This window comes from Melanostigma gelatinosum, assembly GCF_949748355.1.
Source record: "Melanostigma gelatinosum genome assembly, chromosome: 5".
NCBI classification, from domain to species: Eukaryota; Metazoa; Chordata; class Actinopteri; order Perciformes; family Zoarcidae; genus Melanostigma; species Melanostigma gelatinosum.
This window is the reverse complement of record NC_136638.1, coordinates 14,153,803-14,177,936: the sequence shown is the minus strand read 5'-3', so window position 1 is coordinate 14,177,936 and position 24,134 is coordinate 14,153,803. Positions and strand designations below refer to the sequence as shown.

Below are 24,134 nucleotides of genomic sequence, written 5' to 3'. Positions count from 1 at the left end.
GCGGACTTACCCGCCTTCCTCCTTCGACAACATGGCGCCGATGTTGGTGCCGCTGAAATGCTGCATTCACTACCAAAGACGAAAATTAGCGCTTCTCCTTCGACATACGAGCTCATATCACAGTTGGAATAGAAGTCGCCTTGAAAATGGCACCGAGCATAAATGCCAAAGTACATATCTGGTGAGTAAAGGGGTCGGAGAGGACACAGTGTGGTTGATCAGTCACCACGCAAGGGCACGGATGGGAAGTGTCTCTAACTAACTTTAAGGGAAGTAGTAACATTAGATGATTTTGGTCGGTTCGTTTGCAAGAGCGGTGAATGTCATGTCAATATAATGGTAGGCAACCAACTGCTAACTTGGTGTTGACCGGCAGCTAACGTTAGCTACCTAGCTAACTAACGTTAAACTAATGTAAACTAGTAGCGTTATTGAACACCAAGGTGAATGGTTAACGTTACAGTAAGCTCTGCACTTCGCCACTTAGTTTGCTAAGTGAACACATGATGGCAAAAGTCCCACTGTCACTATTTACCAAGCTAACGTAGCGTGTTATTGTGTCATTTTATTCATCACGTGTCAACCGTCTGTTATTGATCGTTTGACCGCGTCACTGTTCAACAAGTCATTTTAAAGGCTGTAGTTTTTGTGTGTTGAATTGGTGTGTTTAAAGGTAACCCTGGCTGAAAGTTATCATTTGAGCTCAGTGTACAAACAAATCACACATTTACAATTAATATGAGACATTATTTTGTATGACATTGGCATAAGTTAGTAAATACGTAAACTTGCTGTCACTAAATTGATGCTTTTCTCAAATATGTTTGCAGTATTTGATCACATAATGTGCTAGGTCAGCATAGATCAGAGGTTGGATTGTGCAATGTCTTCATGGAGATAAAAGTATCTAATATTTGCTCACTCAGCAATAAAGATGTCTTTGTATAAATGTAGGCTCAGTGTGCCTTTGGTCACTTCAATCTGTGAGACACATTCATTTAATTCATGAAAGTAAAGTGCTTGTTTTTATTGGAATCAAATGTATTTGCAGTTTATTCTACCCTTTCTTGTGTGTTTCATTAGTTATGTTATTCCTGATTGTGTTTCAATCTGCAGAAATTCAAAACATCAGTCAAACGAGGCTCTTTTATTTTCCTCATATGTTTCAGCTGAGTTCACCTCCACACCTACGAACAGCAACATGGAGCACGAACAGGAGCGCAAACAGTCGGCACATTTTGGAGGCGGTAAAAGTAAGTATGTTTGAGAAATGACCGTGAATCACGTGTGTTATGAAAGTCAAAAGGAGAATAACAATCCATGATGTTTCCGCAGCATTTGCAAATCACAGACAAACGAACATGCTGGCATGGAAATGCAGGAGGAAAGCTAAATGCAGATCCCAAAAATGTGGTGAGTACAGAACCTTCTTTACACAGCTAACCGGTTTGGTTTGGTTAACATGGACTCAGGTCCTTTAGCCCGGTTAGTATGGTTAATTTGGGCTGGTGTGAAAGCTGTCAATCGAACCCTGGTGGGGACTAAACAACTGAACCAAGATCGCTTGAAAAGCAAAGGAACCAACCACAGGATTGTATGATGGTGTCTATGTGACTTTAGCATAATTTCAAAAGCTAAACTACAAATATATCCATCTGCTGATCTTGAAATCTATTCAGGAAGCGATCTTATAATTGTTACGAGACCGTGTATGTATCGTTTGTTAACCATGGTAACACCAATGCACGTCAGCGCGGGTCTTCTCCCTGATTAACAGGTCAAAAGGTGTGAAAACTGCTGTGCTTGAATCCGACTCCGTGTCCTTTGTCAGTTCATGAAGTCCATTAAAAAGTGTGTGACAGAAATCTCACAGTAATGAGCCCCGACTCGTTACTGTGCAAGACCTCGTTGTCGTTCCGTCTGCCAGTTAGTCATTATTCGTAACATGCGGCCGATTTGTAGTCTAATAATACTTCTAATTGTCACTTATTTCTTTGTGAGCTCTTTGTGACACCAAAGAACATGAGGATTAAACTTCAGCAGCGTTAAAGTTCAGTCACCTGCACATCTGTTCTACACACGGGACTTTGATTTACCCTCGTGGGTCCTGATGATGCAGGGTGACAATCTCCAAAACCGTCCCGTCAACGAGTTCCCCGTCTGTCTAACTTCATGTTTACAAAACTCATACGTGAATTGAAAATAATGCAGTGCACTCAGGCTGCAGACATTTTTTCTTTTCAGTATTGATTCATCGAATAACTCAGTTTTGGAATCTAAAAACTATAAGGGACAAGAAATGTTTGAAAAAACCCTTAACTAATCGATTATATTCCTGATCATGTAATCACTGTAATCTCTATGTCCTTAGTGATCAGTGTTTGGAACATATTTTACATGCCAAGAGACATGGATTGTATTGTTATTATTGTAGGGCTGCAGACGACGGGTCTGATACCAGTGTTTATTAATTAGCTGTATGAAAGTGGCTGGGATCATTCTTTTATATGTAAGGCAACATCAGCTTTGACTTCAACATTACCTCCCTAACTTTTTTAAGACATATGTAACAAATAAATACAGAGATATACATTATTGATTTATTTATTTTCAAAATAATAAGAAAACTTGGTTGAAAAACATGAATCCATCTTTTTTATTTCCTACGCTATAAATGTTTAGTGTATAAACATCCTTGTGTCCTCTGTTTTTCTCTTCACTATGAGAGTCAAAATGGTGCTATTTGTATATTTAGCAAAAAGCTACATTGAAGTTCGGCATCCCGTCTTTAATTATACATGAACTCATGTCCACATTTTGTACATGGACCTCAGTCGTGCACTCAGTCGTGTTAATGTTAATCCTCCCTTTGCAGTGTCACGTACTGCTTCATTGTATTTGATTAAAGGCAGGTGTTGGGCACAATTTCCCCGTAATTTGTTTGGAGGCTCTGCCATACAGCAGCGCTGTAACACGGCGCCACCATATTGAGTGGATTAGAGGAATTACTGCATATTCTTTGGCCCACGGAGAGAGTCCCCGTGGCAGGTGTGCGGTGGAGCGTGTGCAAACAGCCATGTTGGCACCAGTGGCCTCTCAAACTCAGCTGGGATGACAGCCCAGGTGTCTCCTGGGACTTGTAGTGTCAGACTGGACCCCCAGGTCCACCTGGAGACGACGCTGTTGTTGTTGCTCCCGGGTCTCTCAAGAGGCTCCCATTGACATTTGATGTTCCATGTGTCTGCCCAGAGAGCCTTCTTGAAGTTATTATGATTGTCACATTAAAATCTAAATGGAAGTTAGTTGCCAATATGGGCAAACATACGGTTGGTTGAGCGTTAACGTTGTAGTGTAGAATAGTTATCATCGTTTTAATCATGTGGCCTGTATCTAACAGGACAGACCGGGTATTGGGATCTAAGAAGAGGCATTGCTTTTGTTGTCTTCTCCACAGCTGAACGAAGTGAATTCAACCCATATCCTGTCTGCCATGCTGTCCTACGTGTGGCCAAAGGACCGACCAGACCTGCGGGCCCGTGTTGCCATCTCTCTGGGCCTGCTTGCTGGAGCCAAGGTACATTTACAGACGATGTCGTGGGTATTAAAGGTTCATTCCTATTTTACTGATATAACGCTATATTTGATCTGTTGGATCGGCGATAAGCAGTGTTATTAATGCTTACCCTACAACTGAACATCGTGCAAAATCCAGCTCCTTAATCTTGAGGAAGAGTGATACTTAGTCTTACTTCGGCTTTCCTCTTCCTGATTACGTTCGGACCCGTTTTCTCTCCGATACAACTTGTTCAAGCTGAAGATATACTCGTTTAAAAGGTCACTGTTTCTAAAGTTGTGCTTCAATTCTCTTTTTTTAGAAGTACATCATAAAATGTGATAGTGTAACTGAGAATATTCTGTATCTCATAACATGATCTAAAGTGATTAAGAAAAATAAGACGATAAAAATAATAACTCACCAAAAATGTTGCTATTGTCCTTAAAGACTGGGTAACAAATCTTGCTCACACCTGACTGTGTCTATGCCACTGCTGATGCTTTTGACAGTATAACAAAATATAGATTTGGTCTCCGCTGTTTGATTAAGAGAAGACGGCAGAATCACCGTGGTGGAGTTCAACCTGTCTCACAGCAGGATGGTGCCGTGCTCGGCGACCTTAGGCAGTTACACAGTTTAAGACTAAATACCACATGTTTTTGAATATTTCATCCTCTGTCTGTTATTAGTATAAGGAATAGTGGATGGTGCATTCACACCAGGACATCAATCAGGCATCTGGTCTTCCACCATTTGCATATAGAAGTTTACCTCTATTTTCAACACCTTTTGTCTTATTTCTAAGCATGACATTTCAAACACTCACCTTCCCAAATGACTAAGAAATATATCTCATGTGAATAAATGTCAACTGCCAATTTATTCGGGTAGGTTTTGTATTTGTGATAACTGCTCATAAAAGGCCTAAATATAAATATCCCATTGCTTCAGGAGCATCACAAAAGAATAGCCGGAGCTTCTAGCTTGCCGAAACGCATCAAAGCACGACTAATGCGTTAAAATGTTTGCAATCAGAAAGACCTCCTTACTAAATCATATAACGACTCTCCGCTGACCACCAGTTCCTCAAGCAACATGAGGTAAAACTAAAAACAGTCCACTTTTAACATAATTAATTGCAAGCATCAATCAGTGTGTGTTTCCTCTTTGTATGTTGATGGTCTGTAATTTACACCCTGGACAACAATCACACATTCACAGCTCCTAAATAAGCATGTACTGCTGCCTCTCAGCATGTTTGAGTGAGTGTGCTGAGGAGGAGAGAACACGCACGCACGCACACACGCACACACACACACACACACACACACACACACACACACACACACACAATCCAATCTCCTCCCATTTTCCTGCTTGGCTGGAGTTTTGTCCGTTTGAACCGAAAGCTCCCGCAGTCTGGGGAAAATCTTTAAATCAACTGAATAATGATGTGGTTACAGTGCGTCACACCTCTACAGTAGACAACGTCAGTGACGTTTTTCATTTCAAATAACAGATTAGATATGAGCTCTTGTCGTCCTTGGCCTCCAATGAAGCCCTCTTGCTTCTACTCTAAGCTGAGGCTAATTCTAGATATCGCCTAAAGCCTCTTCTCCACTACTTGACACAGTATCTCTATCACAAGATGACATCGGCAGGTACAGATCGACACAGTGTTGATTTAATCTCCGATCGGCCGTGAATGGATTAAAAGAGCACATCCAACGTTATCATGTATTAGTGGTAACATTGAGGGCATGTTTTGGCCCCGTGATTAAAGGCCGAGGCTATTTTTTTGCGTGCCATATTCTGTTGTCTTGGTAGCAAAGATATAGTTTTTGCTTGTGGGGGTCAGAGGACGTCTATTGTCTGAGTATAATACCCAAGTATATAAAGCGAGAACCCCAGGGACGGAGTGTATCATTAGCTGTCCTTTCACATTAGCAGGGCCGATGGGTTTGTTTTTTTATACTCTGTTTTTATACAATTGCTATTACTTTTATTTTATCTAATTTATATCATGCAGAATCTGACAGGAGTAAAGGAAAGTAAAAAGAAGAAAAAAAAGCACCCTCCCCCATGTGAGAGGTTGAGAGGTTCAAATGAAATGGGTTTCATATGAAAGTAATGTGTTGTGTTCTCCGACCGTCCTAATGTGTGGCGGACCGCCTTGCCTGAGTCACACAGCTGTCCCAGTGCTCTTAATTAGCCCTAACAGCCATTTCTATTCCATTAGCAGGAAGCAGCAGCTACCTCAGCAGCACGAGCACAACCAGCCCAGAAGAATACACTCTTACACAGCACACAATGCACACATACGTTCATATATATATATATATATATATATATATATATATATATATATATATATATATATATATATATATATTAGTGCTGGGCAACGATTAAAATATTTAATCGCGATTAATCGCATTGTTATGGCAAAGTTCAATGATGAATTCAAAAGTAGTGTATTGCGCACTTTTATTTTAAAAGTACTGCTATATGAACAAAAGTGCAATACCATTTGGTTCACGAGATGCAGGTAGCATGTTTTATACTTAATATGAATATAATTCATACTTTGTTGGCATCTGATTCTGAAAACTGGATGTTCGTCTGAAGAAACCAGATGTTGTCTCACGTTAACCTTTCCGCTGACTTTCAAAGTCCTTCGCTCACTCCCTATATATATATATAGAGGTCCTACAGACTATACTGAGCATGAGTCTGTCTAATGTATGAAACCAGTGTATTCTCCTCCTCTCTGAATGTCTCCCCCCCCCCTCCCTCCCTCTCCGCCTTTTCCCAGATGGCCAATGTGACGGTGCCCTTCATGTTTAAGTTTGCGGTGGACGAGCTGAACCAGATGTCGGGACACATGCTGCACCTGAATGACGCTCCAAGCACTGTGGCTACCATGGCAACGGCCATGCTGATTGGCTGTGAGTCCCAGACTCGTGTTGCAGTGGCAGGCGCTCATCAGAGGAGACCGTAGGACTGCCTGTTATCTACCGGCTGACCTTCCCCCCAACACATTCATATCAGTGGTCCTCACCTCTCCCTTATTATTTACATGCTGTGCTCCGTTCTGCGTCTTGAGTTCACCTCGATCGATCCTCGCCGCCGCCGTCTCGTGAGCGCTGAAGACTTTGCGCGCGTGTGTGTGTGTGCGTGCTGCAGAGGCACAGAGAGCTGGACACGTTTCTGAAGCAGCAGGCCAGAAATTGCTAATGTCCTTTTTAAAGTGGTTGGATATTCTTTTAGTGTTATGCAAAGGCCAAGGATGTTGCTTTCATTTCATCTCTTGAGAGAAGTCTTTTTCTCTCTCGCTCTCTTTGTCCAAACTTCCCCCGTGAATACAAGAGGGGTCAAATGGGTGAAATGTAGCATGTGAACTTCATTCCTACCTAGCGTATTTATTTTGTTTTACTCTGAGCTGCTGATGAGGTGCCAAATTAAATAAATCAATAAATATTGCGAACCTGATACCGACTGAATGTCACTCCGGCCTTGAGTGAGATCCGCTTGGATGCAATGTACACTTAGCCCTGAAGCCACTTATTTTAATGAGTCCACTTAGGTCTCGCACAGTAATGCTGCCTGTTGAATAATGGGAGCACATGAACAGGACTCCAGACAGGACGAATTACAATGACGAGGAAGAATGAAGGAGATGCTCTTAAAGAAGAGAATTGTGTTTTTTTGTTCCCTCTTCGCGACACTCGTGGCCCAGTACTTGAAGCCTGCGGTGACTGGTGTAATTTGGCTAAAAAGGTTGCACAGTGCTCATCCTACCTTGTCAGATGTGGACATGTTCATTCGATGAGCATTCCTATTAAACGCCACATTACAGCCCCATGAAAACCGGCAGCGATTATTACCCTGACTTTGGTCTCTGCAGACAAATCGTGTATTCACACAAGTCGGTGAAATCGCCACCGGAAGACCACGTGCCGCTCAAACGCAGACTTTTCATTTGTGACAGTCATGCCATCTGCTTGTATAACGGTTTGAGAAGTGTAAGGGATCAAATAATTGACTTCCTTGGAATTAGATTGGTGGTTTTATTGAACTCAAACTCCAATGGAACTGGCGTCCTTAAAAACACTCCGAAGAAATGCATCAATCGACTCAACTCATGGTCACATCTTTCTGTCCCCCTCTTCTATTATTCTGCTCACACACACTGACATACCCCCCCCCCCCCCCCCCCCCCAGTCTGCAGTGTGCTGGCCTGCCATGGTAGTGAGGTTTCAGACAGCACCCTGCTCGGTAATTACAGAGGCTTGGGGAGGCTGCTGTTGTAGCCCTGCAGTACTTCGCAGACCAGAGATGATGTGGAAAAAAAACCTGCTCCGGCCTTATACAAGCCTTCACTTTAGAGCAGTTGACAAGTCTGTAGCCTCAACTGTCTCAATACTGCATTACACCTAACAAGACAGGAAAGGTGGGGGTTGCATTCTGGTTTTGCTGCCTGATATCGCTGTAGAGCTACATAACAGTCCTCCGTTTTTAGGACGAGGATATTTTCTCACTTGGTAGCCGTTTGAACCGCCCCAGGTTTTCACAGCAGGTGTGCTAAACTATCCGTCTCCTCTGCTATCCCAGATGGCACGTCACGGGCTTGTGCATCCTTCTTCAACGAGCTGAGGAACACTGTGTTTGGCAAGGTGGCCCAGAGCTCCATCCGACGCATCGCGAAGAACGTCTTCCTCCACCTGCACAATCTGGATCTGGGTTTCCATCTCAGCCGCCAGACGGGAGCGCTGTCCAAGGCCATCGACCGCGGCACGCGAGGCATCTCGTTTGTCCTCAGCGCACTCATCTTCAATCTCGGACCCACAGTCTTCGAGATGGGCCTCGTCAGTGCCATTTTGGTGAGTCTCATGGTTGACGCATCCACGCGGCACAGACACTAATGACGGTAATCGGAGGCCATCACCATTATTGTAGGATGCTACCGGAAACGTTGCTTACAGCGTTCTGGCTTTTGTTTCTTGTTGCTGGGACTGTTTCAGCCTTTTTAATGTCGGCACAGGACCTTCCATCACCTTGCCGCTCTTCACAGCAGATTGTCTGGAAATTAATTTCGGGGATATTGTCTCATTTACTTTCTAAATGGAATATGAATCCCCATGAACTTTTGGTGGCGATATAGAGTCCATTAGCGTCAATGAAGGATCCTAAAGCTTTGTAGCAGCTTAATGTCCTCCTGTGGAGTAGGCCCTGAACAGATGCCCCTCCTTGGCCACCGCTGAAAGAACGGCTTTTCTGTTGCTTCGTTGCTATTATTCCACTCTGGACCATAATGTCAGCTTGCCTGTAATGAGGGCAGACTCCATTGCCCAAATAGCTAAAGCATGAGCACGATTAGTGCTCCTAGATTCCCCTCCATTTGTAACACTCAATTTCATAGTGGAATGGTCAAAAACAGTATGTTCCCAAAATTCCTTGTGTCGGAGTCCGGTGGTCTGACGTGGGCGCGTGACTTCTTTTATCACAAAGCTGTTCAGTCACAGCATGTAAAGGATGATTTGCTTTGTCTGTGCTATTTTTTTCTTTTTTTTTCTTCTTCCTCTTCTGCAGTATTACAAGTGTGGTGGACAGTTTGCAGCAGTGTCCTTGGGTACCTTATCAGCGTACACCCTCTACACCGTTCTCTTCACTCAGTGGAGGTAACGTCGAGGATGTAGTGTGCTCGTCCTCTGTCTGACTGTAGTTGAATGTCTGTTATTCCATGAAAATGATTCAGTAAGTAGTTCTGTGGCTCTCTGTGCTGACAGAAACAATGTTCACTCGTCAGCTGAAACATGTACTTGAGAAAGTGCTTCCGTCATTGTGTCTCTGCACACAGGACTCGTTTCCGGATAGAAATGAACAAAGCAGACAATGAAGCCGGCAACGCAGCTATTGACTCCCTCCTTAACTACGAGACCGTTAAGGTGAGATTGACCCCCCCCCACACACACACACACACACTAAACCACACGCATACAGGCATACACACCTACCATACACTCTTCTTTCAGCTCCTCATCCCCACCTTTCCCCAAGCCTTTCCTTTCTTCCCTTCTTATCTCCTCCTTTCTAGTCTTTTTCTTCTTAAGCAAGACACATTGACGTGAACTGATATTACTCGTCTTTAATAATAGTGCTTCACTTGCATGATTGCCACTGTCAGAATTTGCCTTTTAATCAAAGAATAGCTCTCTCTAACTCTCTAACTCTGCGTCTCAGACTCTCACCACTATGACACACAAACTCCTTATTATAACAAGTACGAGATCAAAGTCAAGTTTACCATTCTGAGTCAAATGTACGACTAAAAGGATTAAAAGTCACTTCTAGTTTCTACTCTGGGTTTACTTGAAGTTTGTCCTATTCTCTCTGGTTATTGTAGAGCAGCGTCGTGCCAACATGAGCCCACAGAGTGCGGCGGTTATGGAATCTGTTGTGAGATTTCAGATGTTCGCGTGCTGTGATATTGTTCTTGTCAGAGTCAATCAACAATGATATTGACTACAAATATTCTACTTCCATATTGTCTGGATATTTAACTTTTGCCTGTCTGGTATAAGATAAACGTCAGAGCTAGTGAAAGGATTGCAAACTTTTTGGAGCTGCACGATTAATCAAATTTCCATCGAAATCACAATATGCAGTTTAAAAATTGCAGGAGGTGCAATATTTGTTAAGGCAAAAATATGCATCAAAATACTTAAGAACACGTCTGTTTGGTACAGAACCCCACAAAAGCGACACCATAATCTTTTTGATATGTTTCAGGGAAAATGAGAATAATGATGTAAAAATATATCTTTCTCTCTAATATTGCAAATCATTTTGTAATTGCATTATCGGATGAAATAATCTCAATAAGATTGAATTCAAAATCGCTGAGCTCTGCCTCCTCTGCTGATTTACACGATGTGTGAACTGGAGCCATACCGTCACGTTGTTGCCCTTAGAACGAGTATTGATCAGAAACAATGAGGGCTAGCCAACAATTCAGGATTGATTATTGTCCCTATTTAACTGTATTGTGATGAAATTGTCACAGTTGTCGTGCCCGAAAGAGATGAGACCTGTTTTGGTCTAGTTTATTCAAAGGGATGAAGAGTTTGGTGATGTGATACCTGAGTATTATTAACGTTGAGACAATGCAGTGAGAACTATCATGATAGTAATGTTGCACATATTGACCTAGTGCTGCAGCTAATGATTATTTAATTATTTTCTCGGTTAGTTAGCATCAGAAATTAGGACCAACAGTCCAAAGAGCTGAAGATATTCTGTTAACTGTCAAATCCTCAGGAGTCAGAAGGTTGAACCAGAGGACGGTTGACTATCGATAATCAAAACAGTCCGTTCAACGAATCAAGTAATCTATTGAGCTTTATATATGTTGACCTATTTTACTCTGATCCCTTTTCTGTGCTCTCATTCTCGTCCTGCTCCTCTTCTCTTTCAATGTTACATTGTTCACTCTTTTCTTTTGTAAATATCACTCCTGTTCTTGGCCTTTTGAGAAAACTACTATTATTGGAAGAAATGTTGTTCAAGAAATAATTGCGATAAAGGATATTAATGTCATTTTAGACCATTTAATGCCACTGATGTAATGATAACGTAATAACATAACAATGCAAGTAAACTACTTCAAAGAGAAATAGACTTTCACACATTGGACAGTGAAGAAATATTAAGATAAAATAAAACGCAGATAAATGAAACCACACAACCAAAACAATAAATAAAATGGATTCTCCGTTAACAAAAATGCCCAATTTCTGTGCAACACCCAGGTCTCATGATAGGGGAAACCCTGCTGCTGCTTCTTCTGGCGTCATGTTGGTGACATTCTTATGTCAATAAACAAGCACGTAAACACAACAGGCACTATCGAGGTCAGCAACAATTCTGTCCATATTTCGTACAATAAGTCGATAACGTAATTATTGTCACAGGTCTAGTCGCTCCAAACAATGAGACATTGTTCAACCATCGTGATGGTTTTGGACTGGAAGTGTCTTGCCACTGAAGGCTGTGTTTTGACATGACTGCTGCGAGCCAGGGTAGTTTATGGGTGAGTGTGCTCTCACGGACACCCGACTGATGCGATGTGATGCGGATGTAAACATTGCTTTAGACCCCTCTCAGTGGCTCGGTTATCCAGCATCTTCATCCTTTGCTGTTTTAAGCCTCTTTCTAGGTAGCCTCATTGTACACAGGACACATACAAACATAATCACCATCCAGCTTCGGCTGCTTTGTGAGGCTGCTCTATATATACATTTGTACCCATGTTATTTTCTCTGCTGTATTATTTTAGCATCCTGTTTTTCCTTAACGTTTTCTTCTGTGTTATTTTGTGTCATCTGTGCCAATGCGGCCGGATTTAGCATCACTCTGAGCTGTGAGTGTGCATATGTAATTAGATCTCCGCCCACTCAGAAATCCGTTCCACTTTCACAAAGGGCTAGATGAGAACCTGAACGCGGTGCCTTGCACTGCTTCTGTTTGTCCTCCATGTGCTACTTTCTTCTTTCTCGCTCTCTCTCTCTCGCTCTGATTTCCTGCATTTCCCTAAATGCAAATCAGTGGCAAGTCAGTTGCAGCACAGCACCACTGCCGTTAGCTGGAGAAGCAAATCGCCCACTTAACCAGAGCAGAGGAACAATAGTGCAACTAAACAAACAGCAATATTAGGTAATTGGCAGCCGAGTTGAGGAGGGTTGTTGTTATGATCGTGGCTTAGTTTTAATGTGCTGAATTTTCGAGATGCATTTGTTGCTGATTCACGAGGGTTTATCTCTCTAAATGATCGCGCTGTGTCTTGAGCAATATGAGTGCAGCTTGTGTGGCGTAACACTTGAGAGCTATCAGTGCGATTCTTGTTCAACTCGCAAGTGATGTTTAGGCTTTCCTTGCAATTATAATTGCCTAATATTTTAGCTTGTTCTATGGCCCTCCACATCCGTTAAGATCGGTGGGGTGGAGATGACGATGCTGAGACATGGAAAAAGTGCTTTGGAAGCCAGCTGAGGCCCTGAGCAAGCACAGAGAACAAATGCAGCCTTGAGGCAAGCTGCGCTAAAGTGTCTATCTGCCTCACACTGCTCTCCATGCTTCCTTCAACGTTAACCTGAACCATATTTTGTGTCTCTGCCGCTTTCTCTCTCCTTATGTGAAACCTTCTCCGCCATCTCCGTGCCCCGCGCTCCCTTTGCTCCTCCCTCTCTGTATGTTTCCCGTCTCGGCTGCAGTATTTCAACAATGAGAAGTTTGAAGCTGATAAGTATGATGGATACCTCAAGGTCTACGAGTCATCCTCTCTAAAAACCACAACCACGCTCGCCATGCTCAACTTTGGCCAGAGTGTCATCTTCAGTGTCGGTCTCACTGGCATCATGGTGCTGGCCAGCAAGGGCATTGCGGCAGGTGAGTGTGTGTGTGTGTGTGTGTGTGTGTGTGAGAGAGAGAGAGGTGGAAAAGCATGAAAAGAAATTATAACATCCTAAAGGCTCAAAATATATCACCTGACCTGAATTTTACCTCTTCATGGTCATGATCTATATGTCCACAGCACAATAGAAAGAAATGTGCCTTTGGAAATAAGAGAGCTTTAAAAAAACAAAAAAAACACCTCAAAACAAAATCAAATGGACAGAAACTAACAAGTGAAACTCCCGACTGAACAGGATAATAGAAACCAAATGAGAACAAAGCACAGCAAGCATGAAAAAGTGGCGTGAACAGGAAATAAAACAGCCTTGATGCAGAAAATGAAATCACAGCGGGTGGAGATAAATTCAGAATGTTACATGCTTTGTCTGCCTTCACCGCTTGAAAGAAAAAATGGGTTTGAGTGTAATATATTAATTTTTTTAGATCTCGTCTCTAAAGACGCATATGTGACACAATAGAGCTGGCTCATGTCAGTAAGTTCTGCTTGTTGCTGCCGTGTAGGCACGATGACCGTGGGAGACCTGGTGATGGTGAACGGCCTGCTCTTCCAGCTCTCCCTCCCGCTCAACTTCCTCGGCACGGTGTACAGAGAGACCCGGCAGGCCCTGATCGACATGAACACTCTCTTCACCCTGCTCAACGTCGACACCAAGATCAAGGTAACTTGTCGGCCTGACATGCGCTTCTCCCCATTGTAGCAGTAAATTGCAAAATGTTTTTTTTACATATTTTCTTCCTCTATCAAGAGATCAGTAGACTTGTATAGAAAAATGAGTTCCCTATTAAATCTGAAATACTTAATTCAACTGCGATTTTTATTTTTCTCCAACAGCAGCGCTTAATGGTGGTAAAAGATTTGAACACAGGACGGAGTCGTAGCCAACCTTTCCACTTAAAAGATGATCGGTTGTAGTCAAACACAGTAATTACATGCTTGGTGTGACTCAAGCTTACTCGTCCTCTGCCACTTGTAGAGCACCACATTACTCGCTGGTCGGGATTGTTATGACAAGTTGCGGAAGAACCTGTTATTGGGTATTTTGTGGGTGATTTATGATCAAAATAACAGAAGCGCAATCTTGTTTTATTTGTGTAGGTTTGTTTTGTGTTCCAGGAGGGATAAGATCTTATGAAAATCACACCGACTGAAAGTGACTGTGATGAAATATGAGAGTGTTGTTGTTGCTCAATCAGTGATGGTGCTGATTGTCCATATAATATAGGAAAATTGTGAAACAAATGCCAGTTGTCATTTCCAAGAGCCCCAAAGTGACTACAGCCAACTGTCCAAAACCCAAAGATATTCAATATACCATCATATATGACAAAGACAATCATCAAGAAGCTGCAACAAACAAATGTTTTGCTATTTTTCTTAAAACGGGAGAAATGATCATGAAAATAGTTTCTACTGATCTCATTTCTAGCATGCGCTGCCCTTTAGATGGGGCTGTGACTCTACATCGTTTGTATCTGTGAATTCACCCTAAAAACCCACAGAAATACATAGTCACATTTAAAACTACATCCTGTTCTTCAACTTTAAAAATAGCTAAAACTGTTTCTGTCATAGCTATCAATTGTTTTTGTCGGGCATTTCATTGCATTATCTTATTATTATTTTTCTTTTACTCACGACGACAGCCCATCTTGTGTCAGAAAATCACATTTAAGTGCAAATGTGCTGCCTGAGAATGTGACTGCCATTCCCGTCTCCAGCCTGCAATTATCGTAGGAGAAATGAATCTGTCCGGTTATTTTTCACTCATCGGTAATACTCCACTCCATTGTGACTCCCTGTGGAACGGCGCTGCCCAGCAGGCCATTACTGTCTGAATGCTTTGTTGTTGTGGCACACATTGGCCTATTATGTAGATGTAAAATAATTTAAAACAGACCCTTACTTGAAACTGCTTCACGAGATTAAAACAAATAATAATAATTTTGGCTTTTTTTCCCCATGTTGGGGGGGTGTGAAACGATAATTTGTTCGTACTAATGGACTATGTATTAACTGAGTTGGATTGTGGGTGATTATGTTGTTATCAGATAGCAAAGGAACGGAGCAGAACAGGCTTTTACTCTCAGGTGCTTTATTCACCGCTGACCTTGGCTGCATCTCAGCACTATGGCTCAGCTCAGTATGTACCGAAGGTTTTTCACGCCTATTGATCCTTCAGTTACCACGAAGGGCAGCGTCTGAAGATTCTGCTGAAACGACCTCTGGAATTAGCTGTGAATGTGTCTGCTTTAAGCAGCCCGTGGCTCTGTGCTGCAGCATTATCCCCCTTTTACAAGGTGTTGGAGTAACGTTGCATCATGCCGGGCCTCGTCTGCCAGTGGCTGTTCTGTATTTCGTCTGTCTCAACCCTCTGATGGTTTTCTCTAGGAGAGGAATCTCGCCCCGCCATTGGCCGTCACGCCACAGGAGGCCACCATCCGCTTCGAGGACGTCTATTTTGAATACCTGGAGGGCCAGAAGGTCTTAAATGGAGTGTCCTTTGAAGTGCCTGCTGGGAAGAAGGTGGCGATAGTTGGTGGTAGCGGGTCAGGGTAGGTCACCTTTCATAGAAGTACACTGACTGTCACACCTTTAGCCAGGTGTGTGTGTGTGTGTGTGTGCAGACAGTCTTATCATCAGATACCATCAGTAGGTTGTGGGGGGGGGGTGCAGCTCACAGACAGAATGATGCTGACGATTGGTTCCACGTCTGCTTGCAGGAAGAGCACCATTGTGCGGCTGCTGTTCCGCTTCTATGAGCCCCAGCGGGGGAACATCTACATAGCGGGGCAGAACATCCGAGACGTCGGCCTTGACAGCCTGAGGAAGTCTTTGGGGGTCATACCTCAGGTCTGAGACACCCACACGATGAAATAAACATCAACACCACATTGATTGTCTTTCTTTATTTGAAGTTTCTTCCCCACAAATGAAATGATTGTTGAATATGACTTCTCAACAGAAAATGTAATGTATTTGAGTTGTTATTGATAATTACATACAACAAAAACACTTTACTAGTTAACAACTGCATTAGAAATAAGCTGAATTCTGTTTACTGCAGTGAGCTCAGAGGCTGATCTGAACAGATGGTACATGAACAGTATTTTTGTCATTTGCGTTCGTTCTCTTCCTCCCTCCTACCCTCGTCTTTGTATCTGCAGTCTTCTGCTGCAATAATAATATTCTCTGAAGCCTCATTTTTATTTTTTTCCCTCTCTAACTGTGTTGTTGTCAGGATGTCGTTCTGTTCCACAACACCATCTTCTACAACCTGCAGTACGGGAACATGAATGCTACTCCAGAGGACGTGTACCAAGTGGCGCGTCTTGCAGGCATCCATGATGTTATCCTCAGGATGCCCCATAGCTATGACACCCAGGTTGGGGAGCGGGGCCTGAAGCTGTCAGGTTCGCTGCCACATTAAGACTACTGTTTAGATATGGTCTCCTCTGCAGAAGCAAGTGTGTTTTGTGTGCTTCCCTGGATGGTACGCTAAGTTAAAACGTTTGAAACCCAGAAACAATTTCAAAACCCGTCGTCATCACATCATGCTCATTTGTCTCCAACACAATCATACACAGTACAACTTGTAGTGAAATTATTTCATGCGCAACTTACAAATTGAAAAAAAAATAGAATGAAATACTAAAATATGAAACAAAAAAAGTGAAATATTTTACAAAGATGCAATTAAACAGTACAAATAAGTGGGTTTCAGAAGAATTGAAACGATATAACTGGTGCATCTAATATATGCAATGTATGGCAGGTGGATGAGTTATAATTATGAGTCGTAGATGGTGGAAGTCATTGGTTGCGGACCTGAGGGAGGAAACTACCGGAGCATGCGGGACAGCTGTCACGCTCAAGGCAACATTTTACTTCAGCATATTGTTCCAGTGTAAGGCTGCAACCAGCAGTTACTTTCATTATTGATTATTATGTCAATTCTCTTCTTAAAATGACTGTTTTTGTTCATGAAAACATGTTGAATTTACAGAGATGCACAAAAGAGAAAAGCACATTTGACGAGGCAGGAACAGACGATGTTCTGCTGTTTGTTTAAAGATTGACTTAAGCAATTATTGTTTTGATTGAAGTTGTTGCAGATTAATCGACTGATAATTTCAGCTCTAATGTAATATTGATATTGTGATGTGAGGTATAGCATTATCAAATTATGTCTTAGATATTTTATTTTTCTGGTCTCAGCAGGTGCTTTACAGCACTAGCTGAACTCTTAACTGCTTTACATATTATATGATCGGCCACCATTTTCAGAAAGCAGCCTCTATCTACAGTATTGTCTCATTATTGAATCGAACATGTTTTGTTAGATATTTGATTGTGTTAGTTTCGTAGAGTTCTGCAGGGATGACGTGTTTTTGTCGGCCATCTCTGGAAATGAACTTCATGGGAGCCAATGGGAGTATTGTAGAAAATAAGCTCTGTGGCAAACAAACGTTTGTAATACTTACACGTTTTGTACAAACCAGCTAATCTTGACAAATTATAACTATTTTGAATCCAATCGCGCATTAGAAAGCTTCATATTAGGCTATAAAGGAACTACCGCGGTCGCATGAACGAACACGAGGATGTGAAGGCGAACTCGTCTGCGCGATGACGTTTTGTCGTCTCATTTAGCTACTTGATAGCAACCGCCTTTTTTTAAGACACGCAAAAGCGTCGGTGGTGAGTGAGCGGTGTTTACCGACGTATTTGATGTCGTAAAACAAAACGTTAATTATTTCTTTAGCGTGCGTTAACCACATGCCTTATTTCAGGCATCTATCCAAAATCCATGAAAAAAAACATTGACTTTGAGACGAGATAACTGGGTTTTAGCTTTTACCTTTCTGGAGCACTCTTTTGTCCTTCATCTGCTGCCAAGAATATACATGGCAGTTGCATGCTCTGAGAAGTAAATGTGACTGAGACGATGCTGTGAGGAATATCTGAGTTTGCTCAGCTCTAGATTATATTAAAATGTCTGTTTCAGTCCAAAATGACTTTTAAGACTTTGATTGTGAGCTATTGTCTTGTAAAGGAAGATGATTTCACTTAATTTAATTATTAAATTTCACCTTATTCATTATGAGACGTAATCAGTAGCTGCACCATTGTTGTTTTGTTGTCCTCTTCAGTGTAGTGTGTGAATGTGTTTAATGGCACATTGCCTCATTTGATCTGCAGCGATAGCACACGACTGTGTAGTATTTGGCTCCTAGCATCACTCTGCAACTCATTTAGCCCACGTTAACACACATAGTGTGTGAGCGCTTACACTCAACATTCAAGATGCAATTACTGGCAGCACAGATCTCTTTTTGTGGAGTGACTGAGTGACTGAGAGAACGGACAAAATAAAGACATGACTAACTTCTCATTAATTTCACTGTACGTGACGGCTGCCAATGAGTTTTTGGGGGGGGGGGCAGCAGTCTGGGCAGTGAGGCTCCATACTTCCTTTGCTGCTGTTCTCCACTGCCAGCAATATTTATGTCTGCTGAACTCTGCTTGGTTTCAAGAGGCCACGCATAGCTGGTATGTCATAAAGGCAAAATCAGAAACGGGGGAGAAATCTTCGTCGCCGTTTTGCCAACCAGTCCGTTTGAGGTCTGATGAGCAGAGCCAGAGGGATAAACATGCTGCATCTTAACACATTAAAATAATTTTGGCTTTATCGTGGTTTGCTTTTATTCATGAAAATCTTTTATTTTGTTTCAGGAGGGGAGAAACAACGCGTCGCCATCGCCCGTGCAATACTAAAGAATCCACCCGTCCTCCTGTATGACGAAGCCACGTCCTCCCTCGACTCCATCACAGAAGAGGTGGGCTTGACGGTGTATGAACACACACTGTGACAGACACGGGGACGCATACCCAACATGCCCACAAATGCCTGTTGTCTGCTGCACGTACAGGTTGACACCTCCCCGTGCCTGCATACACATTTAGCAGAACAAACACTCGCTCTGTAGGTGCACAATAATTCAGCTCAGTCCTGCGTCACATACCTGCTGTGACATTCCCCCCCCCCCTCTATACACACACACACACACACACCACCCCCATGTTCTCCCCTGCCACCTGCCACTGTTTTCGCCTACTTAATCTCCAGCTCAGCTCAAACCCCACAGTCTTTGTAAATGTTACATTTAATGAGAAAGTTCAGCATGCCCTCTCTGAAGTTCAGGAAAAATAATGGGGCAGTAGATGTGGTTGTTAATTGAGATTTTCTGTTGTTTTTCATCACAACGGTGTTTTGAAATTATCATATGTAAACCAAGAAAGAAAAAGCATATGAAGGTGGATGTTGCTGAGCAACATTCTGTTGACTTAGCGCCTCCTTCAAATCAAACTTTGGGAGTACTTTTCAAATATATCGTGTCATTCATGCACTTTTTTTTCCTTATTCTTTTTTTAAGCCTCCATTATTGCAAACCTGGGGAAGTATTTCTCTTGGAATAGGGGACACTCCTTTAAATCCAAACAAAGTGATCGAGCTCTTGCCTTTGTGTGCTTCCAGAACATCCTGACTTCGATGAAGGAGATGGTGAAGGACAGGACATCGGTGTTTATCGCCCACAGGCTTTCCACGATCGTAGACGCAGACGAGATTATAGTGCTCAGCGAGGTAACAACTCATCCACTTATTTTTTTACTTGATCCCATACCGTCCCTGATTAACACTTCCACTTGTAATGTCAGGTTCACAAAAAGCAAATAATGTGATGGTTTGGAGTTTGCAAGTAAAAACATGCGCTGTGTTAATTGCCAGTCCAATTAGCATTGAAGGGAAGGATGATGACCTGCACTCTGCCTGACCTTCAGCGCACTGTCTCTGCCAGCGACGAGAATTTATCAAGCGGCCTCTCATTTATTTTGAGATACCTTTCTACGATGTTCGTGATGAAAACATGCTTTGTTTAGCTTTTCTCATTAACTTCAACAACAACAGGACACTGTTGGTAAAAGTCAATGTATTATTTTCTCCATAAGGGCTCATTAAAGCAGGCGGACTCGACTGGCTGTTTCGGTCAGATGGCGTGTCTTGTTTGTCTCGGTGACTAATAATGTATGGGCCATCTTCCCAGACGCTGATGAGGCCTCGTCCATGACTAAGCCCGTCTTGTAATAGAGGAATGAGTTATCTGTACAGGTTTTGGTCAGATGTGTTGAAGTCACGGAGGCATAACGTGTGTTTAAGAAATGTGGAGACGGGGAATCTTTTTGGTGCATTGTCACTGTTTTATTGTGCGTCAGAGAAATATCCAAGAGCAGAGAAAACTGCTGCAGTACGTCACGGGGTTGGGCTTGAGACGCCGTGAAGCACAAAAAGACGAGAGTGATGTCTGTTTTTAATCTGCAGAGTAAGACTCGATGTGAAATGTAACACAGATGAAGTGACATTTTCCACCAGTACTGGAGTCGGACAGCTTAAAATGAGGAGAGGTTTTCTTTGAACTGCGGCGAGTGAGTGATGTGTCGTTCCGTGTTCCCAGAGTCAGATGGCAGGGATCAGAGGGTCGTGGCGAGGAGGCATGTTTGCGTGTGATGTCGCCATGCCGTTTGCTGGTGGTGTCACCAGCAGAGGACTGCCTGGGGTGCTCATTAAAATAACGAGCGGAAGCGGTCACGTGCTCATCTCGGGTGCGCAAAAGATGACGCCAACACCCCTGCATGCTCGTGGGGGAAGGGGGGTGCCTTCATTTGTGTTTGACTGTGTGGGAGGGGTGTGTGTGTGTCTGCGAGTGCGGTTTGTTTTTTTGCAACAGTTGTTGGGGAGGCGGCACGGATTCGAGGGGGGAGCTGACTCTCCGCAGAGAGTGTGGTCACTGTTGTTTGGTCATGACGAGATGCTAACTATTGGACTCTGTCTTCATGGTCTCTTCATTTTAACTTCATGTCCACTGTGAGTTTAGGTTTCATGTCTGTCTTGTCTTTTTTTTCTTTGCCAGGGTAAAGTGTCAGAGCGAGGAAACCACCACACCCTCCTCAGCACCCCTGGCAGCTTGTACGCAGACCTGTGGAACACCCAGAACAGTAAAATCCTCAACGCCAACAAGAGCTCGCCCGAGCCTCCAGCTGAGTGTCTGTCCCAGAAGGAGGAGGAGAGAAAGAAATTACAGGAGGAGATCCTCAACAGTGTTAAGGGCTGTGGGAACTGCTCCTGTTGAGGAGCGGCCACCTCCATGTCGCTACATCCCTCACAGATGGCCGACACTGGAATCCCGGCTCTGTGCAGCATTTGGGAGGGAGCGGAGTATGGGGTACATCCCCACTACCCACCCAAGCCAAGCCCCCACCCATGTGACTATTCCTCCTCGCATGAATAAAGGCCACTGCTCGCCAACGTGAAGCAGAACAGGGAGCAAATGTGTTTAGCACTGGCTGGTGTCCAGAGATGGAGCTTCTATGCCAGTTGTCTCAGCTGAAGCCAAGCATAAGAGACCTTGTATATCACATACGTGTGTGTAAGACATCTGTTCGTCAACATGGCCGCCCCACTCCTCCTCATTTTTGACATCAGGTTTATTGACATCTTCCACTGCACTGGGAACAGATGAGCGTACACAAAATGACTTGCATATGCCTTGATATTACAATACAATTTGTATTGATTTATTTTTTAAAGTTATTTTCAAAACACACTTGACCTGTAGTTTGCTTCTTTTTTTATATTGGGGATGTGCATATATTGCATTTTATTCTGCGATTAGCTATACTGAATTACAGATTGTTTTGCAGTGTGTGTTGGTTTGGTTCTTTTAGCAGATACTGCATCCACGGTTTTAATGCTTGTTCTAAAAATATCAAATGTGGCAGATAATCAAGTCTTCTTAATTCAACTCACAACTTTACATGGATGTTTGGACTAGTGAACATGCAAAATAGCTCCCTTGTGAATTAGCCATGTGTCACATTCATGTAAATACAACACACTGAGAATGGCAAAAAAAGTAACTAATACATCGTGAATGGTTTTCACTACGATAGGAGCCACATTAAGAAGCAACAACTTGAAAGTCTCCTCTGGGAACATTTCACTGCCGTATCTTTAAGCCTTGGTGGACGGGCCCCTTGTAATGTAATGGAAAGTTATTACAACACATTCTAACAGCGCTCAGACAGCTTTTTGGATCGTATGATCAGAATACAGACACTTCCTCCTGAAGCTTAAATGTTAATATTTAAAATACTGACAATACAATTATGTCCTCATTTTTCTGAGGGGCTGTGATATTCACATGTTAGGAACCTTGGTATGTTTAGCTATAAATGATTGGTCTTGTATGATGCACACAATGTGAAGCCTGTTTCATAGTGTTCTGGACTATGTTGACTGTGACTACGCTGCAGACGGACTAATAAATGTCTTTTGTCTAATGAACAAGGTCTCCATGCTGATTACTGTTGAGTTTAGTGACGAGTAGAAATAGTATATATTTATTATACCATTAATACCAAGAAACCTCTCTTGTTTCTGTGGTGTATTAGTTCCCACACTGGTGTTTTTTAGATAACTGAGGGGTCAGAAGATTATTAATAAGCAAGAAGAATTGTCCTTGTTTTTAAAGGAATAGTTTAATGATGAGATTGATACGACTACATCCAGCTACTTAGCTTAGCATAAAACGGCCTGCTGGCTCTGTTCAAAGAAAACAAAATCCACCAGCAGTACATTATATCTTGTTTATTTAATCTGTAAATACAACACAATATAAAAATGACATGTTTTAGGCAATATCTTGGCACTGAGCAGTTACCAAGCAACCAGGGGAGACTCCTTAAAACAGCAATTTTTAGCTTTTACACTTCGTTTATGGATTCAACAAACAGATAAAATGTTTATTAGTGAGGTTCAAATGTGCTTGAAGGTGTATTTTCTTGAATTTGGACAGTCAGGCGAGCTGTGTCCCCCTGTTTAGTCTTTATGCTAAGCTAAGCTAACTAGCTGCTGAATTGCTTCATAATTACTCTACAGACGTGACACTGGAGTCTATATGTCCCTCTACCATTATGCCAGAAAGTGAATATACTTAAGAAAATGTCAAACTATTGCCTAAAATACGTGGATATTTGTTCTCTTCAGGCCTCTAAATATATTGAAATTAAAAAAGGTGAAGTGTTAAATCTATGAACGCAGTAGTGATCCCGACACTCTCTCCCGGTGCTCATTGTTCAGTGGACCGACAGATCGCGGGTCCACCTAAAGAACCCCTGCAGCTCCAGGGATCCTCCTCTGGGACCAGATACTTTACACGGCACTCTGTGAGGCCAAGATTATAATTGAAACCAGCAACAACCAAAAAGCCACTCACATAACGTGATAGACCAAGCCCTGCTGTGCAGCCATTACACTGAATCACTGCCTTTTCCGTCCCCGGGACAATACACGCACACACATGCATGACAGGTGTCTGTATAACACGTTATATTATCATGCAAAGTGTCCCCTATTTGTCTTGTTATAATCGCAATTTAACAATGTAAAAACCTTAACAACAAATACAGAGAAAACTGAAAATAGAATTGTATCCCGTGCCCACTCTCAACACTTCATCAAAAAATTTCATTATTTTTGTCATTGTATTGTTTGACTATATTTACAATTTAGACATACAATACAATTGCTAATTCAAAGAGAAATTCATAACATGTTAGTCGAAATATATATATTTGTCCCCAGGTCTTCATTCAGTCCTTTTAACCTGACACTTACCTCCCTTCTTCTAAACATTTGGGACATTACACATGTCACATGATCAACAGGAAGTAGCATCATTTGAGTCTCCTGAAGGCCATGGGGAAACTCTCCTCTGTGTCTTTCATCATATTGTAAGTATGTCAATCTTAACGTACAGTCCTGTTACCCAAACCATTTCTGATGCTGTTGTGATTTTATTTTTTAAAGCTAGTTTTGCTAAACCACTTGAGGGTACTGAGTGTTGTCGTGCTATTGGCATCGATGTCATGCGGCTACATTTCATGTATTTGCTAGAGCTGTGCTAAAAACTCAGCCCTGTTACTCATATGAACCATCTTTCATTTCAATAACCTTTTGAAAAACAAGTAAAAATGGCCTGAGATTGA

At 42.4% G+C, this 24,134-nt stretch overlaps 1 protein-coding gene across 1 annotated transcript; it reads left to right on the top strand.

Annotated features, from left to right (window-relative positions):
* The first annotated feature begins 30 nt into the window (after positions 1 to 30).
* abcb7 (ATP-binding cassette, sub-family B (MDR/TAP), member 7) lies at positions 31 to 21,691 on the top strand. The gene is made up of 16 exons (XM_079268623.1): positions 31 to 181; positions 1,170 to 1,253; positions 1,336 to 1,413; positions 3,455 to 3,574; positions 6,372 to 6,504; positions 8,171 to 8,439; positions 9,149 to 9,237; positions 9,417 to 9,504; positions 12,829 to 13,003; positions 13,532 to 13,689; positions 15,420 to 15,583; positions 15,752 to 15,881; positions 16,270 to 16,441; positions 18,765 to 18,868; positions 19,567 to 19,674; positions 20,999 to 21,691. The coding sequence occupies exons 1-16, from the start codon at positions 32 to 34 to the stop codon at positions 21,215 to 21,217; spliced, it is 2,241 nt and encodes a 746-aa protein (XP_079124749.1). The 5' UTR covers position 31; the 3' UTR covers positions 21,218 to 21,691.
* The last annotated feature ends 2,443 nt before the right edge of the window (positions 21,692 to 24,134 follow it).